Raw genomic sequence first — 26,712 nt, 5'->3', positions numbered from 1 at the left:
GGATTCAATCCATGAAGGGACTATCAGGAAGGGGTGGATCTAAGGAAAGTGGTTGATGTTTGTAGGCCTTTGGGGAAATGTCCTGGCAAAGACGCATCTTCTCTCAGCCTCTTTCAGCCATCTCTTCCTGCTTCCTGGCCACCACGAGATGAGTCTGCACACACTCCCACTGTGTCTGACCTCAGGCCAAAAGCATTGGATCCACCTGACATTGTGCTAAAAACTCTGGAACCATGAACCATAAACTCCCCTTTATAACTGTTTCTGACAGGCGTTCATCACAGTCATGAGAAACCTGGTTACCATAGGCCTAAAAAAACAAACAAAACAAAACAAACAAATCCTCACTCTTCTCATAACGACAGTACTGTCCAGATGAAAAATGGGGTGAGGGGTGCTCTCCAACCTGTGTTGGAGGGTGCCTGAGGTAATTAATGGGACATTTTAATTTTAGAAGTAAACTTACAGCCCAATAGTCTTCATATTTACAGTTGCCATCCCAAAACCAAGGCCCTTAAAGCATGCACCCATGAGCCTTTGAAACAAGCATCAGCTGGGAAGAAGTTTAGCAGGGGGAAGACCCTGATTGGTAGGATGAGACAAGTCTTTCTAGTCATCTAGGGCATTGCCAGATATGTCTAATACAGATTGAGAATTTGGACCCCCAAAATCTTCACAACGTTCCCAAACCCAAAACTTTTTGAGTGCCAAGATGACCCCACAAGCAGGGTTTTCTGCACGTGACCTCTGTGTTAGGTTACAGTCAAAATGAAGGTTCACTATAACTATTGCCGTCATCAGTACATGGGTGTAAGGTAAATATGAAATATGAACAAACTCTGTGTTGGGATTTGAGCTTTATTACCAAGATCCTTCATTCTGGATATGTAAAAATATTCTAATACCCAAAACCAAAACACCCCGCTCCCCCAAATTTGGAATACTGTTGGTTCTACACAACTTGGACAAGGGATATTCCATATGTAATGACAATCTTTGGGAATGGAGCTTCAACAGACCTCCAACCCCATTCTACTCAGGAGTATAGGGAATGATATCTGGTGTTTTTGAGGCTTCTGCTGAGCTGGGGCAGAGTCAGGGAGCTGGGCAAGCCCAAACACCATCTGCTTTCTCTTCTTACTGACGCAGCCATTTTTCTTGAGTAAATACTCTTTGGGTTGTTATAACACTGGTTAATTTCCCAAGTTTTGTGTTTTTTTTTTTTTTTAAGTTGAGGTTCCATTTTTTTTTTTTTTTTTTTTTTTTTTTTTTTTTTTTTTTTACCTTTTTTGAGGGTGATGTCTTAGTTACTTTTCTATTGCTGTGATAAAACACCATGGTCAAGGCAACTTATCAACCACAGAGCAGAGAGGACACTGGGAATAGTCTGAGTCTTTTGAAACCTCAAAGGCCACCCTCAGTGACACTTCCTCCAACAAGGGCACATCTAAGTCTTTCCAAACAGTGTCACCAACTATTCCAATGTACGAGCCAACGGGGGCCATTCCTATTCAAACACCACTGCAAACCTTCAGACATTTTTATCTTTTCTTTTTTGCCTGATGTCACCATCATTCTTTATTTTGTTGAGCAGACCATTTAACATTAGCTTTCTTTTTTGAGAATTGCATAGATGATACTGTTTTCACATTTCTATCTCCCCCCAAACTCCTCCTGTGCTCCCAACTCCTTTTCAAATCATAACCTCTTTTTTTTTTTTTTTTTGGAGCTGAGGATCGAACCCAGGGCCTTGAGCAAGCGCTCTACCACTGAGCTAAATCCCCAACCCCTCATAACCTCTTCTTTAATTATTACTGTTATCTATATTTACATACACACACATGAATACACATGTGGGGTCCATTCCATTTAGTGTTGCTTGCATGTATATGTCTTTAAGGCTTACCACCTGGGACCTATCAGGAGGCTCCTCCTTGGAGAAGACTGATTATCCTTCTCTCAACAGCCATTAATTGCTTGTAGTTCTTTACCTAACAGTGGAGTCTTGTGAAATTTCGCCTATCCAACAGCATGTCACCTGATGTTGACATGTTATTGTGTAAATCTTATTTAGACAATCATATTGTTGAGATTTACAGTTTTCTTGTCATATATATGAGATATTATAGCAAGTGTCCTGGTCCTCTGGCTTTTACAATCTTTTTGCACTCTCTTTGACAATATTTCCTGAGTTTTAGATTGTATGTGTTCTGTTGTAGCTGTACCAGTTAGGGCTGGGTACCTTGTGGTCAGTGGTTCTCTGAACTCTGACCAGCTGTGGATTTCTGTAATAGTCTCTATCTACTGCAAAAAGAAGCTTCTCTGATGAGGAGTAAAAACTAACTTACCTATTGGTACAAGGATAAGTACTTAGAATGCAGCTAGAAATTATATCAGGGGCTAGAGAAACGTCTCAGTGGTTAGAAATACTGATAATTCTCCCAAAGGACACTGGTTGAGTTCCCAGCACCCACACGTCAGCTAACAACCATCTGTAACTCTAGTCCCAGGGGATCTGATCCCCTCTTATGCCTCTGTGGGCACCAGGCATGCATGTGTACATAGACATACATGCAAGCAAAAACACCCATTCACATAAAATAAAATAAATATTTTTTATAAAAGAAATTGTACTTGTTTAGGAAAGTGGTAATAGTATGTTCTCCTCTAGGGTCAATGACCTGACAATGAAGTTGGCTGGGTTTACAGTATCAGGTACGAAGTCCCCTCTATTGAGTGGCCCTTATGTCCAAGTATGTGGCTTCTCTCTTGGTTAGCCCCAGGACACAAGTGCCACTGTTGCACCTTGGGGATATCTTGTCATGCGGGTCATTGTTGTGTTTTGTGACTGTCACAGCGGGGTAGGACTATTGATTGCTTTTCTCCCTTGGCAGTTTGCACAGCAACTTTGCATACTCTGAGAGCTAGTCCCCAAGGAAGGGGCTTCTGGGTCAGTTCCAGCTGGGGATTCATCCAAGTACTGTTTCCAAAGTGTGTGGTGTCTTTGGCAATAAGGTCTCACCCCCAAGTTCTGGAAGGTAATAAAGGGTAACGGCAATAGCATGTATTGTTTTGGGAGTCTTCTCGATTTCCCCAACCAACAGTTTGAATGGAGAATTCCTATGCGTGGCACTCAGGTTTATGTTAGATGGTCTCTGGTTCTTGAGGAAAGAATTGTTACCCTAAATGGCATAATTCCATTCAAAATCTATCTGTCAGTCTGTCTATCCATCTACCTAATCTATCATCTAATATGTGTACACATATGTGTATTTTTAAATTAACATAAAACTACGCTTCTCTAAGGGTTTTTCAAATACCTTAATGTTATTTATCCCTCATCCCTCTCTCCCTTTGTACTGGCCTCCCTCACCAGTTTCCAGCTAAATTCTTCCTGCCCCCTTGTCTTGGTTGGGGTTTCTATTGTTGTGAAGAGACACTCTGACCACGGCAACTCTTATAAAGGAAAACGTTTAATTGAGGTGGTGGTTTACAGTTTCAGAGTTTCAGCCCATTATCATCATAATGGTGGAACATGTGGCGTGCAGGCAGACATGGTGCTGGAGAGGTAGCCAAGAGTTCTGCATCGTGCAGGCAACAGGAAGTGGACTGAGACATTGGGCAGTATTTTAAGCATATGAGACCTCAAAGCCCACCTCCACAATGACACTTCCTCCAACAAGACCACACCTACTCCAACAAAGCCACACCTCCTAATAATGCCACTTCCTATGAGCTTATGGGGACCAATTACATTCAAACTACCCCCCCCTTTCCCGTTTCTCCTCTCCAGCACCTGTGTCCGGCTACCCTGCTCTTAGAGCTCTTTCCTCCATTATTTTGTGTGTGTGGGACTAGGAATTGAACCTAGGGATTCATGCTAATCAACAGATTTTAAAAGTCTGACATTTAAATATGTAGCAAGTGCTGGGCATGATGGCACACACCTTTAACTCAGCACTCAGGAGGCGGAGGCAGCCGGATCTCTGAGTTTGAGGCCAGCCAGGACTACAGAGTGAGTTCCCTTGCAGCCAGGGCTCGGTAGACAGAACCCGTCTATAAAGGTAAATAAATAAACTTTTTAAAATGTAGTATGCTTAGTGTCTTTAAGGTCTTTTCTTTCATCTTCAAATTCGCAGACTGACATTTAGTAAGGAAAAATGCATTTATGAGACGGTTAAAGGAAAGGAAAACCGAATTCTTCAGGGATGGTGTGTGGCACCACCTGCTGAATAGTTTGGGTATGTTTGCCTGTGTACAAACTGATTTTGAGCAACTACTGTCAAGGTTGAGTTCAGCTTCAGGACTGCCTGTGGTAGAAGGAATTTGACTGTGAATCCATGATCACTTAAGGGGGGTTTGTCCTGGGCAACTTCCCTTCAATTGAGTCGGTCAACCTTCGAATGTTTCAGGTGGAGTTTCTTAGCAACAGCCCCCCCACGGCCCGGTCTCAGCTAGAGCTTCCACATCTACCTCAGCTGCCTTAGGAAGGCTGCACACCAGGCAGGCCCTTTTGTATTGCCTTCACACCTAACTAGCCAGTAAACAAAACTCCCCCTCTCCCAGAACCGTGAGGACAGTCTCTCACAGACAATTCCTGCTAGATGATGCTTGCCTCTTTGCTCTGCCAGGAGGGTGCCACTCAGTGTTCTCACTGTTACACCAAGGGGTGAGTTATAGAAATTACCTCCTTGAAACTCGGGTGGTACAGCAGTGAACAAAGCCTGGAGCCCTCCAAGATTATTGCTGTTATCAAAACAGCTCAGGCTTTCCTCTGAGACTGTCCGTTGTTTCCCACCACAGCTCAAACCTGGAAGCATGTCTGTGAAGTGTCCCCATTCCTGCTTACAGCACGGTATGCTTCATTCCTGTGCCCTAAGGCCACACTGGCTTCTCCTTTTTTTCTGGTATCATGTGTTTTCTTCTGTTTTTTTTTTTTTTTTTTTTGAGACAGGGTCTCACTATATCACCCTGGCTGGCATTCTCTATGTAGAATTCTCTATGTAGGACAAGTTGTCCTTGAACTCACTGAGATCCACCTGCCTCTGCCTCTGGAGTGCTGAGATTAAAGACGTGCGCCACCACCACACCCAGTTTACATACCTTTTCTTATCGCACTGCCGTGCTTTATGTATTTATTTTTAGTGTGTTTTCCTTTAAAAAAAACATTAGGAAAACAGAAGAGCACGGGGGCAGGGCTTCACATCTCCCATAATCCACTGCCCCCAAACAACCTAGTATTAGTCTGTCTCCTGCAGAACTAGAGCGGTGACAGGCATATGACTGTCACTTTCTACACTAACTGGCAGACTGGTGTGGCCATATGACGGTAAGACAACATACCCAGAAGCAAAGGCCACCACTTCAGGGTCCAGCCTCTGAAGTTTCCAGGCTGTCCTTGCCTTTTGCTGGCTGGATGCAGTCTTGCTTCCACAGATGGAAATAAACTATGGGATCCTCTAGGGCCATACCCTGCTCCTCCTACCTCTTCACCACCCCAGAACTGTTATTTGACCAGGTAACCTTTATTTATTTTTGTTTGTCAATACAAGGTTTCTCTGTACAGCTCTGGCTGTCCTGGAACTCACTCTGTTGATCAGGCTGGCCTTGAACTCAGAGATTGACCTGCCTCTGTCTCCCAAGTGCTGGGATTAAAAGTGTGTGCCACTATGCCTGGTTCAGATAACTTTTTAAAACCCCATCTTTTTTTTTTTTTTTTAAGATTTACATATTTTGTGTCTGAATTCTTGCTTGCATGTACATCTGTGCATGTACATGGTGCGCAATGCTCTAAGGCCAGAGGAAGGCATCGGATCCTTTGGGAACAGAGTTAGGGACAGTTGTGAGCTGCTATGTGGGTGCTGGGGAAACCCAAGTCCTCTACAAGAGCAAGTGCTCTTAACCACTGAGCCACCATCTCCAGCCCCAGATAACTTTGACTTTAATTTTCTGAAGGGCTGGAACCCAGTTGTGGTCATGGGACCAGAACTCAACAGCAGCGCAAGCTGTGGGGCCGTTTAACACTGTGCTCCTCATCCCTCTGCAGATGTGCCCTGGTTCATGCTTCATCTATGTACTTTCTGTTATCACACATTCTTCATTTTCACTCAGAAGCTGAACCCACCCTGTAAGAGATGAACTGGCCACAGTTCACTCACTATTCTTGTCTGGTGCTGACATTTAGCTTGTCTTTACTTTGTGTGTGTGTGCAGAAACCTTCCTCTGTATTTTCAGACATCTTTGAAAACATCAAGAGAATTGGTATTATTCAAAGGTCTTAAACATTCTCACAAAGACCGAGTCAATGATGCCATCATGAATGAGCACTCTCATTTCATTAGGACTGAGAGGTGACGGGTCTCTCGCTCACGCTCGCACGCGCGGGCACACACACACACACACACACACACACACACACACACACACACGTGCATGAATACGTACAAATGCACACACAGGTGTACACACTTAGATTAGCTTGAGTTAAATAGTCCCCATTCTGTTCTGCTTTATCACATCTGAGGCTGAACGTTCTTCTGACTTTTAGCTCTTTGAAAGAATTCTGTCCTGCCATCTCCTGGAGTCTGCATTTCCTACAGAGTTTCATGAGGCAGCACTAACAGATAATCTCAAAAAACAATCTCCAAATGTCAGAAAGCAATTTATTAAAAAAAAAAATTAAGGCACAAAAATACATTTTTTTTCAAACAAAGGTTCTTTAAATTGTGTTCTATATTCAAAGAAATTTCTCCCAAATAATAATTTAACCTTTTTAAATAGACAGTATATTTTTAACCTCTAAATTTTTCTCCCCAAAGAATGAATGTTTTCCTAGTTCTAAAGTACTTAATACAGTATCAAGTTCCTGTCCTATAACATACACTTCCTTAAAAATCTAGGTTTGTCACTTATATACATTTGTATGCTCAGAATTTCATATATTAAACTTCCTCTGATAGGTATAAGGCTTGGTGTTTTGTATTGCTAACTGCATGCTGTCAATCACACACAGACATGAGTATCAGAACAGGAGACAAAACCTAGCAAGTCTCTCTCAGCTTCAGTCATAGACGGCCAGATCAACAGCCCCAAATCTCCTTCAAAGAGGGTATATAAATCAACTCTGTCTGTACACTTCAAGACTAATCTTGACATTACAGTAGTCCGAACATGATGTGCCATAATCCAGAGGGAGAGGTGGCACTTTCCACAGGATAGGAAAAGTTAAAAAACCCGAACAAAATAAAACAAACAAACAAACAAAAAACCCAGGAAAAGCATGGGGGCATCCTACCATCTCCCAAGCTCACAATGTCCATCTCTTGTTTCTTATTGAAATATTAGTAACTTCCCCAGAAGGCACATGTTTAAATATTAACCTAATTCAAATCATGAAAAATGTCTCAAGCAAACTTCATACATCATCAAAATCTAACATGAACCGTCTAACACGAAATCTTGAGCACAAAACTGGAGCCTTATCCTCACAACGATCAATTAAAAGAGAGGCCCATCCAACAGCATCCTGAACAAACTGAGCTGGGCACTGGGACAGTCTGGAGACTCGGGGCAGATGGGGAAGGAGGCTGAGGAGCTGCATGGCAGCCCTGGGGGACCTCCCAGTTCTTGTGAACTGCACTGACAGTTCAGGGACACATGCTGGGCTAGGAAGGCCCCCCAAGAAATACTCAACTCAGGCCGTGAACACCAGCACCTGCTCAATTATCACTAAAAGCAACAGACACCACATACACCCTTCCAAAATATTTCTAGAGAGGTTGTTAAGATGCAACTCCACTCTCCATAGATGGAAAGAAAAGTGTTCATTTCAGCCTGGAGCTACGCCAGAGCCAGCACCATTTGTCTTCCTGGTTTTTTGTTGTTTTGTTTTTAGAAACACTACTGAGGTGGTGTCAAAAGCATTTCTCTGGCCATCAACTCCCCCCCCACACCCTACTCAGTGTGTAGCTCCTGCAGGCACGTGGGTTGTGGGTCAACTGACTCACCCCATGAAGGAAGGGCATTAAATACAAACGTAAGTGGGCCTCAGTGGTGCATGCCTGCAATCTTAAGAGATTCACAAATCTAACATCAGCCTGGGCCGCAGCGACACCCTGCAAACCCTGCCCCCTAAGGGCATCTTCAGTTCTCAAACAACTGGGTTAGAAGGTAGACTATGCCAAAGCCAAAACGGACAAGCACACAGGGAAACAGAGTGGACAGGAGCCCATCACTATGGTGGAAAGTGGCAGGAGCAATGGGCTCAGCATGGCTGAACTGGCCACTCTCCCCTGGGAAGCGCCAGGAAGCAGTGAGTCTGTGAACAGGCCTTTCTCCACCAGGTCGGCCAACACCGCACAATTTCCCAGTGTTCACTAGGAAAACACGTTTTCAAGAGATACAACTTCAGAATCTATCTCTACCAACCCCTCTGAAATGAGTACACAGGAAATAAACTCAGTAGACTTTTGAAAGAAAGGTTTGGTTGTTGTGTCACAGTGAGAATCACTGCAGGTTATGGTGAAGTGCTCCTCAGCAGATTTTCATGTTTTCTCAATTATTCCAAGTTGTTCTAATTCACAAAGCCAGAAGTTTTCCAGAGAAAAGCCACAAGAATCCACCTTTCATTACTAAAAGTCCACTAGCCTGGTATCTTTGGTCATGAAAGGAGCATTCATTCACATTTTCATCACACTACATTCAAGTGCCTTTCAAGTCTAGAACATTCTATATTTAAAAAATATTAGAATAGAAATTTTCAATCATACATTATAAACATAATTTAACAAAACAAGGTGTAAAATATGGTTGAGGGCTGGTTAATTACATGTTGATGCATGGTATAGTTAGATGTTTTTATCACAGAACAGAAACACTAAGAATGTGCAAGTCCCCACGAGGCTCACAAGGAACAGCGCACCAAGGGGCTGGGAAGAAAGTGCTTTAGGGGAGCCACATAGCCAGGGGTCACTGCGGAATTAGCAGCAGCATGTGTACCCATGGCCTGCAAGTCTTTGGACATACCCTCAGACGTCTCTCTGTGCACTTGTGTTCCCGAGCTCAGACTCCACGACGTGCAGTGCATGGTGGTATTTACAAATAAGAGCTTTGTGTACACCGACAGAGGGGACAAGATTAAACGGATGAGCGTGCTCATGTTCCAACAGTAAGTCACTTCAGTGTAAAAATCGACTGAAATTATCACTACAAAAGATGAACACTGTGCGGACCACTCAGGAGACTCAGTCTCGAAGGTGAGAGGGAGGAGTATTCATAGAGATTCTTTTCCTTTTTGTCTTTTTTTGTTTTTGCTGTTGGTGTGTTTTTGGAGACAGAGTCTCACTATGTAGCTCTCTCTGGTTGTCCTGGACTACGTAGACCAGGCTGGCCTTGAACTCACAGAGACTCGACTGCCGGGCATGTGTCACCACACCCAGCTACAGATTCTTTGTTCTGGAGAAAACTGAGAGACCACAAATGCGCATGTCTGTAGCTGTCACCTAACACGCATCTGTGCATACCTCGTTAAGCCTTATCAGATTATTTCCAAATTCAGGCAACATAATGGCAATTAAACTGACTGAGTCAGTTTTAAAGATGGCTTTATGAGGGTGGCAGACCCTCCCACACCTGAATTCTTCATTTGCATACACAGCCCTCCAAGACAATACAGTAAAACATGTATCCTAGCGAAGCCGTCGGTTTTGATGAGACAGGCTTTTCCCATCACTCGATTGCAGGTCCCAGTCACATTATCTTTTCTGAAGAGAACATTTTTTCAGCTATTTCAGATCTGGTCATAATTTCCTAGAAAAAAAAAAAAGGTTAAGTGTCAATTGTTGGGGCTACATCCAGAACTACCAAAATGTTCTAATCTTACAAGTCACTATATTTAATCTTTTTAATAGACCTAACTCTGGGGAAGTATCAGATAAGATAAAAACCATGGCTCCCACACTCTCTAATACAATAAGTCAATTATCAGCCAAGGTTGGAAAAGGTCAGCTTCCTTCTACCTACAACTGAGTTTAGGTTCTCTGTGAGAGGCAGAACCAGAGCTAACAGGGACCTTACACCAGAGACTTGTCTCTTGTTACTGGACCCAAGAAGTTATTTATCATGTCAAATGATGAAAGTGCACCACCGAATTGGCTCCCAGCCATCCCTGGGGCTGTAGATCCCCGCAGTCTATCGTGGGGTAAGCCCTCCTCCACCGTCACCAAGGAGCACAGCACTAAGTCACAGCCACCTTCCTTCCAGCTCTTATGCTCGCCCGCCCGCCCACCAACACAGTGCACACCACCTGCTAACAGCCACCCGCCTCTGTACGAGCCAAGGCTCGTCACTGACCCTTTAATCCACACACTGAAGATGTGCCCTGCCTTGGGCTACCCTGCAAAGTCTAGTTGACCAAAAACTAACTCCTCCACAAAACCTTTATTTAAATGTCATGCTTATTTAGTAAATAAAGCTGGAAAGAAACTATTCCAATAAATTATCTACATCTGTCAGAAGCTAAACAATGGATACACGAGGCCTTAAAAATCACAGACTTGGGCGGTGGTGGCGCACGCCTTTAATCCCAGCACTCGGGAGGCAGAGGCAGGCGGATCTTTGTGAGTTCGAGGCCAGCCTGGGCTACAGAGTGAGATCCAGGAAAGGCACAAAGCTACACAGAGAAACCCTGTCTCGAAAAAAACAAAAAAATCACAGACTTTCAAACAAAAATCTCACGAAAAGCCTCTTCCCTTCATTTACACCAAGCATCTTTCATCCTGCTTCTGACTGCAGTGAAACTTAGCCCACAATCCCTCACACTGTGTCCTTCTGCCTGCTCAGCTGGTAATTGCTTCAAAAGGTTATTTTCAGAATTAACTTCTGAAAGACACTGTGAAAACGGAAACAGCTCTAAGGAAATAAGCAGAAGTAGGTTTACCTCATCTGAGTCCACTAACACTGGGAGAGCTCTGAAACGAGAGAGACAAGAACAGTGAATCCCACAAGAACTCCACAGCCAGTGCTGCGGGGGGGGGGGGGGGGGGGGGGGCACACGGGACGACGACGACACACGGGACGGGGCGTAGGGGACTGGCAGTGTTCTGCCTTCCGATGACAGAAAGGGACTCATTTAAAAACTGCACTGACATCTTCCTAGATGTGTGCAATGCCCAGAATGTGTGTTCCTTTGAAAATGCGCAGTCTAAATTAACAGAACTATTTTAAAACTCTGAACTTTAATAGAAACAAGCTAGGACAAGAGCAATCCTACACATGGGCAGTTGGTTAAAGACTCACAGCAGTATTCACACACCCCCCACTCCCCACGTACTTGGCTATTTTTTCACTTTAACAATTGGCTGGGTATCTGCCACTTAACTAGAAAACTCAAACTTCGTGCCTTTGTGAAAGAGATAAGCACCACATTATCAAGGGTACTATTTGTATTTTTTACAGAAAACATTTGTTTGGAGAAGTAGTTATTTACTGTACGTATTAGCAGGTGTGTGCGTGGCGCACGGGTGTGGGCGTCAGAGGGCACTCAGGGGCCAGCTCTCTCCTTAACTCACTGCCTTTGCCTGATGTGCCAGACGCAAACACACCTAAAATTCCCAGTACTTAGGGATGAAATGTAAAGAAGCTTGAGGCTGGGGAAAAAAGCAAATACATAAAAAATAAAACCACAGTGACACAAAACGAAGTCCACATAACATGCAGAGGTGAGAACTCAAGCAGACTCCTTCTAAAGTCTTGAAAGGTCAGGATGGGGAGACAACTCAATGGGAAAGTACCCACCAACATGACCTGATTAGATCACTGGGCCCAGAGGAAGGGAGGGCACCAACTTCTACAACTTGTCACCTGACCTTTGTTATAACCTCGGCGAGCATGTGTGTGCACGTATACAAATGGATGTAAAAAATGGTTTTACATATGTCTGAACTTTTCGGTAATAAAAAATTAAAACAAAATAAATGATTCTGAAAACTGTAACCAGAAAGAGAGATAGTTAGTTGCCAGGCTGCTAGTATTGAAATACTTATACAGTAGAAAGGCAGGAAAAGGGCTTTGGGGCTATGTTCAGTTCTGTAAGAAGTGACGGGGATCCTACACATGCTCATGCGCGCGCGCACACACACACACACACACACATCACACACAGAGTTTGAGAAACATCCAACAAAATACCCTTAAACTACAGTCTCAGGTTCAAACTTGAACAGAGGATACTTACACATCTGTGAATGAAGAGGGAATATTTTCTTCCACCCACTTCAAATCTTCATCCTGTAGAAATAAATATTTATATTTAGTATTTGCTAAGTATCACCTGGAAGCATACATTTTTTGGTAGCATGCTTGTAAATTCAGACTGAAATCAGATGCACGGCGTCTGTTAGTACTACACGTGCTCCAAGGAGCTCAGGACATCACCCACCAAGTGTGACCACACACCAAGTGTGACCACACACCAAGTGTGACAGTGTTTCAGAAACAGATAGAAAACTGCTGATTTTTCTGTTTTTTGGTTTTAGCTAAGTATATTACTGTTTTTTCCCACTTTTATTTATTTACTTTTCTTCATCAGTTTATATCTGGGAAGGGTACAGCGTCACATGGATTCTGTGTCCAGTGGCCTTTGCAGGAAGGCTGCTTTGGAAACTGTCATGAACCATGCCACTGTTTCCACGGGCCCGAGTTACTTCTCCCCAGATCACTCTGGTTTTGTTTGGTTTGCCTACAGGAGTCACTGTGTTGTTTTTTTGCTTTATACACATGAGCACATCTCTTGCTCAAGTAGAATTCAGCTTCCTCTTGGGCATAAACACCTCCAATTTTAAGAAGAGCTGTGTGCTCTCTCTGGTTCCCGACACCTCACACATAGCCATCAAACACATGGCCTTGCCCCACAGCCTTCCAGACAGATTTGCCCTTTTAGAAGTCCTGTTCCCAGCAGGCCCCAGGAATCTGCCTCCAATGTTCAGCAACAAGAACCTCCCTCACCTCCATAGGCACCAAGACGGCAGAAAAAGCCTGTTCTTTTTCTTTTTGTCTCAATAAGTCAAAATAAAAACTTATAGAATAGATTTGTAAGATAGAAAACAGCAAGGTTCACTTTGATTTTTTGCTTCTACCCCTCATTATCCCTAATGGACAATGCTCCACCCTCAGCAAAGCAATGAAATGGAGTGTCTATACCTGTGTCCGTATCCTTACTCAAGGCAAGGAAGGCCAATCAGCTGGGGTAGGAGGGGTTTCCTTCTAACAGAAACTGACTTCTAGGTGTCAACCACATGGAGAAAAGAGAAAGGACAGTACAACAGAAATCAAGTTTTTCTTTCCTGTGGACCCGGGTCACTCTACTCGAAGCAGGAAGCACCTTGCTGACTGAGAGATGGCAATAGAGTCCTGTTTCTGTGAGGGGGTCCCAGGCAGAAATTAGTAATGAAAAGTAAAATCTCTAACTTCTAATCAAAAGCCAACAACTCTTAGTTTAGAAGAATGAGTAGAAATCCTTTGACATGTTTGTGACTACTGAGTTTTAAATAAACTGATAAGCAACATAAAAGCAAAATACTAACAAGTTGGAAACGTTAACACAGCTTAAGTATCCCTCATCTAAAATTCTTGGGGCCAGAAGTGTTTTAGATTTCACATTTTATAATTCCAAGTATTTGCATACACATAATGAAAAGCATAGGGATGGGACCTAAGTTGAAACATGAAATTCATTTATAACGCATATGCGTTACATGCAGAGGCCGAAGGCAATTTTATACAGTATTTGTAAGAATTTAGCAGAGGAAACCAAGTTTCACAGTAGTTTTTTCACTTGTGGTGTCATGTTGATGCTCAAAAATTTGGGGGCTTTGAATTTTCAGATAGAGCGCTCTACCTGAAGCTCTAATACTAGCTAAGTAAAACTAGAGATTTTTAAAAGCTTAAATTACCATGAAACTACTCAAAGATTTACAGATTGCCAGAAGTCAAAAGAAGGGAATTCGTCAACTCCAACCGAGGACAGTGTTGTCACACAGCACTTGTCATGGAACTCCCACACAAACGCCATTTTATACAGCATCATTCCAAAGCAGCGGAATACAAGGGTGTGTAAGGCTTCATTCTGCTTCCCTGCAATCACCATCACTTCTGTGCACAGCAACAGACGCAAGGTATTTAAGACTCATCTTTGATCCAGGGGTGGCAGTGCAGGCCTTTAATCCCAGCACTCAGGAGGCAGAGGCAGGCAGATCTGTGAGTACGAGGCCAGCCTGGTCTACAGTGTGAGCTCTGGGTTCGATTCCTTGCACTCCAGTGGCGGCTCATAACCAGCCATAACTGCAGTTCCAGAGGCTCTGACTCTCTCCTCTGGCCCGAGGGCACCAGGCACACACATGATGCACATACATACATGCAAACAATACTCATATATACATAAAAAATAAATCAAATAATTTATAAACTCATCCCTGCCTTATATTTTACATTTTATCCATGCTTTCATGGTTTTAAAACTCTGCTATTTTGGAAAGTGAACGGGACGTAAGAAGTCCTTTTCCCAACAGGTGACAACCAATACCTAACGCAGCTTCAAGAGAAATTGCTTGGATGTGCTGAAAGGCCACACTGACTTTTACCAAGACAAAGCCTCACCGTGTAGCCCTGGCCAGCATGACTCAGACACAACAGGGTGGCGAGGCCCGAGGTGCTGCACCTCCAGCAAAGGCCCTGACTAATGAGAATAGACAGCAGCGGCATTGCGGATCCGGGCCCGACGTGCACCGGTGCCTGGAAACAGCTAATTTAATAACCTCACACCTTAGCAAAAGCTCCTCTGACAGTCAGTGACTCTGACATGGACAGAAGCTAAAGTATTAGAGACCCCACTAAAAACACAGATACTCACAAAATTATCAGAAGTAGGCTTAGCTGTTCCGTTTGAAATCGTTTTTGAGGCTCTTAGTTTTATTCCTTCAGCTACAATTGAAAAACATCACAGAGACATATAAAAGATCACAAAATTATCCTTTCCTCTGTAACTTCACACTTAATACCTAATAAGAAAAAAGATTATTTTTTTAAAGAGTTAGGAGTAGCCACTTTGGCCAAGGGAGTAGCTTTAACATGCCTTGGGCTCTGGTAACTGTATTTCACAACAAGCTGGTCTGAAATGCACTTCCCCAATTCAATTTAAGGTTTAAGAGTAAATGAGTAAGATTTACAACATTTCAAAAATAAGACATCTTTGGAGGCTTGGGCTCTGTTTCAGTGGTAGAGCATTTGCCCAGAATGTGTGAAGCCCTAGGTTTCGTCACTAGCACCCCAACACACACACACACACACACACACCCCTTAGAAATTTTTACTTGCTTGACATATAAACAGCAGGGTATGCTTATGATATAAAATATGATATGAAAATTATTTTCTTCATATTTTATAAAAGCTCTTTTTAAAATTATGCACGTGTCTATGTGGGCATGTCACACTCCTCTTAGAGACTTTACACTGCCATGACTTGTAGTAAGTGGTGTGTGCAGCATCCTCTCCACCTGGCTATCAGTCGTGCTGACATAAGCACTGTGGGGTTTGCAGTAGCTCACTGCTGTCTGTGTCTCCCTGACTATTGAGAACACTGAGCACTGTCAGTGTGCATACTGTCAGTCCAAGTCGGCTAGGCACTGTTTAGCATGTGGGTAACCTCTCAACGGATGCCTCCCCTTATCATTCTCTATCTTATTTCTTTTCAGGGGGCGTGGTGGCGTCTCTCACTTAGCCTAGAGATAGTTCACTGTTTCAGGAAGACTGCTGGCCAGCAAGCCCCACAGTAGATCTGTTTACCCTGCCTCCCCCTCCCTCCCCCACTCCAGCACTAATTTACACCTGGCTCTTACGTAGGTGCTAGGATCCTAACTCAAGTTCTCCTGTGTGCTTAGCAAACACTGCTGGGCCACCTCCCCAGTGTGCCTGTGTGTGGTGCAGCCAGAGGACAACTCTGATGTTGTTCCTTGGGTGCCACCCACCTACACTTGCCTGGAATCAGCCAAGAAGGCCAGGTTGGCTGGCCAGGGATCTCCAGTGACCTGCCTCTCCAGCACTGCGGTTGTACAGGCATGCTACCCGGCTTTTTTTTTTTTTTTTAAACATTGGTTCTGGGGACTGAATTCATGTACTCATGCCTGCAAGGCAAACACTTTACAGGATGAGACATCTCCTCAGTCCTCATAAGAAAAATTTTAAACAATACATGTGACTCTGCATCTCAAGTAAAGATTTCTCTTAAAATATGTACAATAGTCATTTGAAAAGAAACATGTCACGCACTTAAATTTTCAGATGTTACCATGAATTCCTCGACTTCATCATCAGAATCATCTATCAAGGGCATGAAGGCATACCTAGATAAAAACAAAAGAGCCTTTCAATCTGATCACTGTCAGTCATTCCACATAAAAACCGTACTGCCCAAGTTTCTTATGCTTAGATAGTAACTAACCTCCCATCCACCCCATTTCTGTAGCTTGAGTTTTCCTACCTGGCCCACAGTCAGGGCAAATCTCTTTCACCTGCCAGTTCCACAGCCTCTCAGACCCGACCAAGTAAACACAGAGACTTACGTTGCTTTCAAACTGTATGGCCGTGGCAGGCTTCTTGCTAACTGTTCTTATAGCTTAAGTTAATCCATTTCCTTTAATCTATACCTTGCCACATGGCTCGTGGCTTACCGGCATCTTCACAAGCTGTTTCTCACCGTGGCGGCTGGCAGTGTCTCTCTGACTCAGCTTTCCACTTCCCAGCTTTATTCTCCTCCTTGCCCCGCCTATACTTCCTGCCTAGCCAACGGCCAATCAGTGTTTTATTGATTAATTAGCAACACATTTGCCATACATCCCACAGCACTTCCCCCCCCTTTTTTTTTTTTCAAAAAGGAAGGTTTTAACCTTAACAAAGTAAAATTACATATAATTTGGGAATTTGGACGTAGCTTCTCTTACTACTTCCTGCTGGAAGGGGGCGCTGTATCTTATGGGGAAACAAAGAAAATTTTAGAGTTATGGAATAGTCCATGAGGCTGTATCGTCTGAGCCAGATGCCTTCAAACCATTCTGGATGTTGGATCATCTGGGCCATGGTGTCATTGGAGACCTTCAGGGGGGGTCTTGGCTGGTCAAACCTGATGTATCTTAATCTTGAACAAATCCATAGCCTCTGGCTTTCTGTGGGAACAAAAGCAGAGACTCCTTTCCAAAGTAACATATCCTTATATCCAAATTTGAAGTCAAGATATCTTTAAAATATGCATATTGGTTTTAACTCAGCTTCCTTTACAATCAAATATCTCTCTGCAGTTAAGAATCCCAAAGACAACACAATCCAGATTCTCTGTGTAATATTCATCTTCACATGGCTTATTTTTTATACTACCTTTACTGTCTCTTTAATGACTTTATTTTTTAAAACTATGTATTTGTTTCTATAACTGTATATATCACCTTTTTTGTCTTTTTCAAGCCTACGTATCTTTTACACACATTGTAAACTATTACATCTGAATCTGTCTTATTGTGAATCTATTGCTTTAAGCTGCAGCAGCTGTGGCTGCTGGCTCCGCCCACCTCAGCTTCCCAACATGGTTACGTTTACCGCCAGCTCTGGGAGCTATCGTGGGTCTATGCTTTTATCCAAGCAGTGTGTAGCCCAGGAACTTCTTTTTTTGTTTTATACTAGCAATGTCTAAATCCACCATGCAGCTTAATGTGCCACTTGCAGAGGCCTCATTTCCGCCCTACTGCAGATCAAGCACACGCGCTAGGAACCCGCCAATAGCTCAAACCAGCAGCTGCCGCTCATTTGAGAGAGACAATTAGGAAGCTGTTTTTAGCTCCGTTTTAGAATCTTTTTTCAGGTTTTAGGTGGAAACTCTTGCCACCACGTTGGACGCCATTTGTAGCTTGAGTTTTCCTTAAAACCCCCAGAAATAGACTACATAATGCTCTATTAACTTTGAATTTTCTCAATGCCAATGAGAAAGGAACAACAGCTGCAGAGAGACATTGGATAATAGAAAAAACTACAGAATTAAATCAACCTATATACTTTAAGGATGTGCTGACCTCAGAATGGAAACCAGGATATGTATTACATTGGGGACGAGGTTTTGCTTTTATTTCTACAGGAGAAGATAAGCTGTGGGTACCATCAAAATTGATAAAGGTTCGATTTGAACAAGAGAGACCTCTTAATTAGAGGAGGTGATAGTTCATCAACTATCATGAACATCCAATTTAAACTAACTTACACCAGTAACATCTATCTTTTTATTTAATCAGATAGTAACTTGCCAAAAAGGAACATCCCCAAAAAACCTTGGGGAAAGGTTTTTGTTTTTGTCTTTTAGGAGAATGAAGGTTAAGGAATTTGAAGAACACTGGACAAATGAGACAACTGAAGAAAAGGGACAAATCGTCTATCCTAAGAAACAGAGTGAAATGGCGATGGGTATGTTATCTAAAAAATTTTATGTCTTCCTAAATGTTTGTTTCTGCTTTTCTTTAAAGATTTAACACTATTTAACTTCTAATAGTCCCAGTTCAATTAAAATTTAAAGCTGACTTTGGAGTTGGAGAATGGCTCGCTCCGTCTTTAAACTCAAGCATGTTGTTAAAAGGAAAATGCAAACTCCCTGTATCATGCCAGAGGAAAAGAGCCATCTTTTGCTATGGGACAGGAGAAAAGCCAAATTAATTAAGGGACTATTCTATTACTAATCTCAACTCTTTGATTCTATTCTGATTCTTTAAACTTTTCTTAAAGTATGAAATTTATATCACAATTTACAAGATTAATATATATAGATATATATACATTTTAAACTTTGTTAAGATATGAATGGTCATATAGAGTACTAACTAATTCTAAAAAGCCGCATATATAGTCTTTGTGTTCGAGTCTCTTATCAGTTTTTTGCAGGAAATCACGGTCAGGCCTAACATCAACTGAAGTCTCCAGGAAGAAGATGGGGCCCCACAACAACAACAATTCCACGTGGACAATAATAACATCACTAAGCTGACAAACATCATCTACAGATCAGCTTTGAACTACAAAGTGCTCAGAGCAATTTTGAGAGCGCTAGCTGAGATGATCCAGTCTCAAAGACTACTTGAATAAGGATTTGAGATAAACCCTGAACTTTGGCATTATACACAGACTGGATAACGAAGGATATAGTTACCTTTCCTAGAATTTGACAATTAACCTAAAATTTTTCTTTCAGGATAAAGAGAGACACTGCCAGCCACCACCATGACAACCAGCATGTGAAGATGCCGGTAAGCCACGAGCCATGTGGCAAGGTATAGATTAAAGGAAATGGATTAACTTAAGCTATAAGAACAGTTAGCAAGAAGCCTGCCACGGCCATACAGTTTGAAAGCAATGTAAGTCTCTGTGTTTACTTGGTCGGGTCTGAGAGGCTGTGGGACTGGCAGGTGAAAGAGATTTGCCCTGACTGTGGGCCAGGCAGGAAAACTCAAGCTACACATTTCAGCATTTTTCTAATGAAAGAAAGGTGCTAATGTGATTAGTGACATTAAAGGTGATAAGAGCAAATACCTTCTCAAAAATACTGTTGATGACAAAATTGATTTCTACAAATTGTCCAGTATAGCAAGGAGGAAAACATTTAAGATTTATTTATTTTATGTGTATGAGTGTGTTGCCTGCATATATTAAATATATTTAATATATTAAATTGCATGCCTAATGTCTGTAAAGGCCAGAAAAGGGCATCAGATGCCCTGGAGCTGGAGTTATGAGCTGTGGTTAGTGAGAGCTAAACCTGTGTCCTCTGCAAGAGCAACCAACCAGTGCTCTTAACCACTGAGCTATCTCTCTAGCCATCAAGGAGAAAATGTTTATAGATGAAAAACATTGTGTTTACAAGGCTGATATTCTATTTTCATATCACCAAATGAATCTATATTTAAACAAACATTTACATGTTAGAATCCTCTAAGCATTTTTGTATTTTAATTATTAAATACATTATACATTAAATAAATGATGTGATGCACCATTGATGGAAATAATCTTTCCTAAGGTCTTTTGGACCATATCTGTCAAAGTAAAGGTCCCTTTGCCTTATGGTACACTAGAAAAGTACCTCCAAAAGCATTCAGGAAACACTGCTGATAATAGCATATGGTGATATTTTATTTGTGCTGAAATGTATTTTATTTGTATGTTAATAAATAAATTTGCCTGGGGGTCAGAGCTAATAGCAAGGCATTTAGCAGAAGTCTGGCAGTGGTAGCACACGCCCTTAATCCCGATCACATGACAGACAGATCTCTGTGTGTTCAAGGACACAGCCAGCATCTTAGAGACACACGCCTTTAATCTCAATACCAAACATAGAGACCTGGAGGTCTGTATAGACAGGCAGTGACGAGGAGGTCATGTGGTTGGATTTACAACCAATGAGAAGGCAGAACAGAAAGCCAATAAAAAGACAGACACACAGGAAGTAGGTCTCTTTCTGAGGGGAAGGACGACAGCGACAGTGAAGGGTAAGAAGGTGGTCTTGGTCTTAGCTTTTGGCTGCTGCTCTGACCTCTTGGGCTTTTAACTCTGCATTTGGCTCTGTGTTTCTTATTTAATAAAACTGTTCAGAATTACATCTACAATAGCAAAAGTCAAATGTCCAGTATTTTTGGAATGCACATTATATATATATATATATAGTGCCACTCACATTATAAAATACTGCACAGCCTTTGGTTACTGTGATGCATCTATCCATGGTGATACAGAGGTATAGTTTAAAAAGAAAGGTGCAGAACAGTAATTTATTTATTTTAATTCTTTTGGGGGGGTTAAGACAAGGTTTCTCTGCATAACAGCTCTGGCTGTCCTGGAACTAGCTTTGTAGACCAGGCTGGCCTTGAACTCAGAGATCCACGTGCCTCTGCCTCCCAAGTGCTGAGATTAAAGGCATGCAGCACCACCACTGCATAGCTTAAAAATTCTTTTAAAGACGGGGTCTTGATATGTATCCTAGGCTGGCCTTGAATTCAGAGATATCCTGTCTCTGCCTCCTGATTGCTGTGATTAAAAGTATGACCCAACATGCCTAGTTATTTAAATTTTTATTATATTTATTTATTTGTGTGTGTTCATGTGCACACATGTGCTCACACAATTGGAGGTCAGAGGACAACTTTCAGTAGTTGGTTCTCTCCTTCCAACACGGGGTCCCAGGCAATGAACTCAGGTCTGCAGGCTTGATGGAGAGAGCCTCTACCTGCTGGGCCACCTCACTGGCCACTATGACTGTTAGTCGTTAAAGGGAGAAGGAAACACACTTCCTAGTATGCCTGTCTCATCTTCCCTAGAGGGATACGTAAGAAACTCAATAGTTCTCTCCCTGGAGAATAGGTAGGCAGGAGAGGTGGGGCTGGCCACCACAGTGGAAAGTACACATTTCCGAACTGGTACTCATCCCTTTGCCATTCCACCTCACTCTTCCTGTACAGCTTTCCTGAAATAAAAAAAAAAAAAAAACTGACCATCCTGAATCCCAAACTGTATACCTGTCTGAGTATCAGGTCAGTTGCTCTAGAAGTTTCTGACTGTGAGCATCCTGGATTTCAGATTAGGATGCTTAACCAGTAAAGTCTATGGAAATATTCTAAACCACAGCTCTTCTAAGCATGTGGGATAAGAAGGCTGCACCTGAACACAGTAGAGCTGGCCCTGATGGTGTAGGTGGGGCAGAGCTGACACCGAGGATGTGAAAGCAGGAGAACTGGCCCTAGCCCTCGCTGCAAGGGTGAATTAGCCTGGGCAATGCTGAAAAGCTCACCCTGGTGGTGAGGACAGGGGAGAAGTGGTGGGCTGACCAACCCTGCAGCTGCCCAGGCTTAGAACCAGGGTTATGACTTGGCCTGCCCCAACATCCGCCCCATCTATGGTCTGCTGGATCACATGAAGGGGTCTGACCCACAGACCCAAAGATGCAGAATCTCTACAACACAGGTCAACAACAGGATATCCAAGAACAGTCCTAGAGGGCCCAACATCGATGGTGTAGTAGAAACCAGAGGCCTTGAACCAGACTAATGACTCTTTGCAACGAACACTTGCAAGTAATAATATATGGACAAAGGGTTTACTGCATGACTCACTGGGTCACACTGCAGCTGCCATGAGGAGATTTTTACTTTTTTTCCTCTTAAATTGTTTTATTTTGGGGGAATTGCAGGGGCAGAGGGTGGATGCAAAGGGACAGGGAAACGAATGGAATCAAGATGCATGATGTGAAAGACACACTGAATAAATAAAAAGAAAGAAGGAAAAAAATGCTGCACCTGCCATACTAACTATACTGCACACCTTGTGGACTTCTATGTACTATGACTTTTCCACAGTTCTCCCCAAATCTATATTCTTTCTCAGCCCAGTCTTTCACTGTATTATTGCTATCTTAAAGCTATTCTATAAATTCCAGCTCTTCACGGAGTCTTTGTCTTCCTCCTGGACTGCTTAATGCCTTACCTTACTGTCTTCCATTTGCTATGCCTGTCTTCTCATATTACTATACAACTGCACAAAAACAAAGTCCTTCCCAGCAGTGTCTATGTGTGTTTTCTGTCAGGGTCCCTGGAAGCGTCAAGGCCAGCAGGGAAATGATCAGTGAGGTGAGATGAAACTCAGGTCAGCATCACTTTAGCAGGTGCTGGGTCAAGACTTCTAGAGTCTGACCTCGAAGCTTCTTTGTCTTACACATTTAAACATAGCACAACTTTGGGAAAAAGTCTCCATTTGACAATTATCACAACAAAGCTTCAGGGATGGCAACATCAAAATTCCCTTGCAAAGCACACCTCTCTAGCAAAGCACCTGGGACCTCTGCAGTAAGAATGAGTTCTGCTGACTGATAACAGTGCTCAGGGTAAGGGTCCAGGGAGGAAGGGTTTGTAAGAAGCATAAGGAAAGAGTCTACTGATGGAAGACCTCTTTCATAAGGAAGGGTTCTATTCAGTGAGAGACAAAGCTCAGGATTAGGGCCTAAACAATGCTCAGGGAACTCAAGCAAAATCTGGCTTCACAGAATAGCAAAAGATCACCAGGTTGTTAGACAACATCCACTCCTGTCTTCTGGGTGAAAAGGCACCATTTCCTTCCCTTAAAGAAAAAAGCCCTGTGTTTAACAGTTCTGGATTATCTAATGCTTTCTGTGAGCTGTGCCTCCTAAGGTTCTCAACACCACAGAAGTCAAATGCCTCCAAGTCATAATTTCCCGTGTTGTTACCTCTGATTATTTGCTGATGGCCTCCATAAGAACATTATCACAATAAGGATGAGTGAGAAGAGAAAGCTCCAAAACGCATCATCAACCCAGAGCTCCATCCAATCCTAGAACGAGGGTGATCCAAACATAAACCATCAATTTTCTGATAAACGTGCAAGTGTCCCATTCAAACAGTACACAGGAGTAATGAGACCTCTCTAGCTGGCAAGTCCTCTTAGCAAACAAACAATAATTTTCTTCTAAGGAAACCTATGTTGTAAGCATTGTTTCTAAAGAGCAAACATGTTTCCCTTCATAAACAGAAAGATTTAGGGGGAAAAAAATCAAAATATAGACTTAGACCTTCAAGCAGAAAGTATTAAAGAGGGGGAAAATGGCAAAAGGCTCAGCTTCTTCCCTAAGACTGCAGTAGATTAGGGCTTTGGGCACTCTGTGATCTCAAGACCAGGTTCTGAGTGAGAACTGGGATGAAGTACGAGACATCCCGCCAAAGCCAATGCAGAGTGTGACATCAAAGCAGCAGCCCACCTTAGGTGTTTAGTCCCACTCAGGTACGAAGCCAGCTGCGGTGCAGCTCAGTGAAGCAGAGCACACGCAATGCCCTGGTGCCATCTCTGTACCAAAAGGTACAGAGAAAGGAAAGGGAGAAAGGGGCACAAATATATAAAAAGTTCATAAAAAGGGATAATAAATTTGAGAGGAGCTTGCTCCGCTATTTATTATTTTTTGGCTGGCCTTGAACTTCTGATCCTCTGGCTTCCTCTAGCTCCTGAGTGATGGGATTACAGGACTGCAACTATGACAGTCTCTATGGCACTGGGATTAAAGCCAGGGTTTGTGCATGTGAGACAAGCATTCTCCCAACTGAGATCCACCTCCAACTTCAGGTTATTTAAAAGAAAAAAGTTTTGATATCTCTACAAAAAAACTGGTCAAAGTAAAAGGAAAACGACCAATAAAATTATACCTTTACAAACTAAACTTTGAAATTCCACAAAAAAAACAGAATTAAAAACAGTAACTTTAAATATTTAATTTAATTAAGCACTTTAATTCTTTAATAATTTAATTAACCAGTCATTTTTTTTGTCGGCTTAGCAGCTGCACATGAATCTACTGATATTTTAATTATCGTCTGTAGCCCCCCAGCCCCTCAGTCAGTTCTGTGCCAGCCACGCAGGCCACTGCCTGGCGGGGCTGCCTGTCCTGCAGCCAGGGCTCTCTATCATTCTATTTATCAGTAAGACCGAGGAGTCAAAGGCTGAGGTAAAAACCTGATAGCTCAGAGAGGCTAAGTAGCAACTAGCTGACCTAGTTTTCTGGCCGGAGACACCGTAAGAGCACATCTCTTCCCTCATCCCTGAACCAAGAGGAATTATAGTTCCCGCCCTTTCCTTCCTGTGTATCTTTTCTATCCAAAGTACTGACTTCTCAATAGCCAATTTCAGTAAGTCAGCTGCTCACTTCACCCTGACTCAAGGTATAACTTTATTGGGCAGTCTAGGGAGTGTCAGAGTGTGATCAAAATATCCCATAACATTTCCTCCTTTTTGCCTAAATAAAACGACACACCTCTTGTTGTGTCTCTGGCCAAAAAAACAAGGTCATCTAGTTGCTACTCAGTCTCTCTGAGCTAGCAGGTTTTTACCCCAGCCTTTGACTTCTGAGTCTTATTGATAAATACAACAAGAGACTTAATTTAAACCTAAATATCAAGGCCGTGGCAGAGCCAGGGCAGCGGGACCAGAAGCCCTGCCAGGCCACAGCTTGAGTGGCTGGCAGGGTGCTGAATGAGGGGGCTATGGGGCCACGGATAATAAACATCATCTGGTGCCCTAGATTGGGTGCTATAAGTAGTAAGTATTTTCTGTCCTGCCAGTCAACTCCCAAATAATGACATGTAGACTTCTTTTTAATTATAAAAGCTTAGGCTTATTTCTAACTAGCTCTTACAACTTAAATTAACCCATTTATATTAATCTATATTCTATCACATGGCATTACCTCTCATCCATCTTGTACCTCTGGTTTCTTCTCCATGTCTCCAGGCATCTCCTGTGCACCTGGATTCCTCCTCTTCTTCCTTTCTCTCCCTAGAATTCCTGCCTATACCTCTTGCCTATTTGCCTATATCATTGGCTATTTAGCTTTTTATTACACCAATCACACCAATACATCTTCACACAGTGTACAAATACCCCACAACAAACCACTTTAATTATCTAGCCAATGACTTAATTAAATTTTAAAATACTTAAGATTTTACTTACTGATTGGCATTTTGCAATCCTGAAGGTCTTTGTTGTCCACACCATAAACACTATAGAAGCTGAAAGACAGAGACAGTCACCTCTGAAAGAACACACAACACTGAAATGGGCTGGTTTAGAAAGAGGCAGAGATGGCTTACCCAGCACAGCAAAGATGAGTGTATTTGTAAAATGCCTATACAATGAAAATTTCACCGTGTTCTTTCTCAGCCTTAGAGTCTTCATAGTCTGTGCCAAACTTATAAAAATGTGAAAAACTAGTTAAGGAAAATGGCAAACTATAGTTAAAAGAAAACACAGTAAGAATCTTGTACTATAGTCCCAAACACAGCAATGCTAAAAACAACTCTTAAAACAAAACACAGAAAATGTATCTTAATCTATACCATTCTAAAATTACATTTAATTACAGTTTTCTATATAAAATTTCCATTGTCTGAAATGAACTTAAAAAAAAAAGGGGGGGGGGCAGGAAGACCTGTGATGTGTTCCTGTGACATAGGCCAGTGCAATGTGCACAGTCAAAGCAGAAACTCTCAGCTAAGACACCTCTTGCTACCTATGACACCATGTCTGTTACTTTCTTATTTTTTCTTGTTCTAATATTATTCTCTAAATAGCTATAATTGAGTAGTTAGAGCATCTATCAGTTCCTTTTTATAAATTAAAAAACTAACAAAAATAACAAGCCTGAATTTAAGTGGTATCTTTTGGAAGGACGGGGCATACTAGGAATGTAAGCTTTTCAAGTGACTTAAAGGCCAGGGAGAAAAGGCCTGTGGACAGAAGGACCAAGCACAGGAAAGGTGGCTGGGCACAGTGACAACATACAGGTCTTTCCTGGAGGTCTGTCAGTTCTCACGAGGACCTTTAAAGAGCTCAGGCTAACAGTAGGTTCAAGGAAAAGTCTTGAAGTTTGATGAAGTTAGTATTTTGTCTTGATTATACAATGGATACAGAAGGTTCAGCTAATCATTCCCGAGGTAAAGAATGGGTATTTGGAGGGTCTGGGTCTGGCTTAGTCAGGTAAAGTAGGAGCATCCTGGACTCTGAGCCAAGTCCTATGGGAAGGGAGCCGCCTTACAATAGCCTTTCCCAGAACACAACTGGTGGAGAGGAAGTTTTAGC

General features: G+C 42.5%; 1 protein-coding gene across 3 annotated transcripts in view; it reads right to left on the bottom strand.

Annotated features, from left to right (window-relative positions):
- Window positions 1-9,585: 9,585 nt before the first annotated feature.
- Tmem87b (transmembrane protein 87B) overlaps window positions 9,586-26,712 on the bottom strand; it is a 41,160-nt gene continuing 24,033 nt past the window's right edge. The window contains exons 12-19 of one of the 3 annotated variants that reach the window (XM_059261391.1): window positions 25,725-25,834; window positions 25,585-25,643; window positions 23,315-23,418; window positions 16,324-16,397; window positions 14,906-14,976; window positions 12,233-12,285; window positions 10,937-10,967; window positions 9,586-9,807 (exon numbers count right to left, since the gene is read on the bottom strand). In XM_059261391.1, the coding sequence (XP_059117374.1) occupies window positions 9,748-9,807; window positions 10,937-10,967; window positions 12,233-12,285; window positions 14,906-14,976; window positions 16,324-16,397; window positions 23,315-23,418; window positions 25,585-25,643; window positions 25,725-25,834 (562 nt within the window). In that variant the 3' untranslated portion in view covers window positions 9,586-9,747. Of the gene's footprint in view, window positions 9,808-10,936; window positions 10,968-12,232; window positions 12,286-14,905; window positions 14,977-16,323; window positions 16,398-20,742; window positions 21,542-23,314; window positions 23,419-25,584; window positions 25,644-25,724; window positions 25,835-26,712 lie in introns of those variants that run through there. The other 2 variants (XM_059261390.1, XM_059261392.1) reach the window with 2 other exon arrangements.

This window comes from Peromyscus eremicus, chromosome 4 (assembly GCF_949786415.1).
Source record: "Peromyscus eremicus chromosome 4, PerEre_H2_v1, whole genome shotgun sequence".
Taxonomy (NCBI): Eukaryota; Metazoa; Chordata; class Mammalia; order Rodentia; family Cricetidae; genus Peromyscus; species Peromyscus eremicus.
Note: the sequence above shows the minus strand (reverse complement) of the source record. Positions and strands in the feature narration are given on the sequence as shown.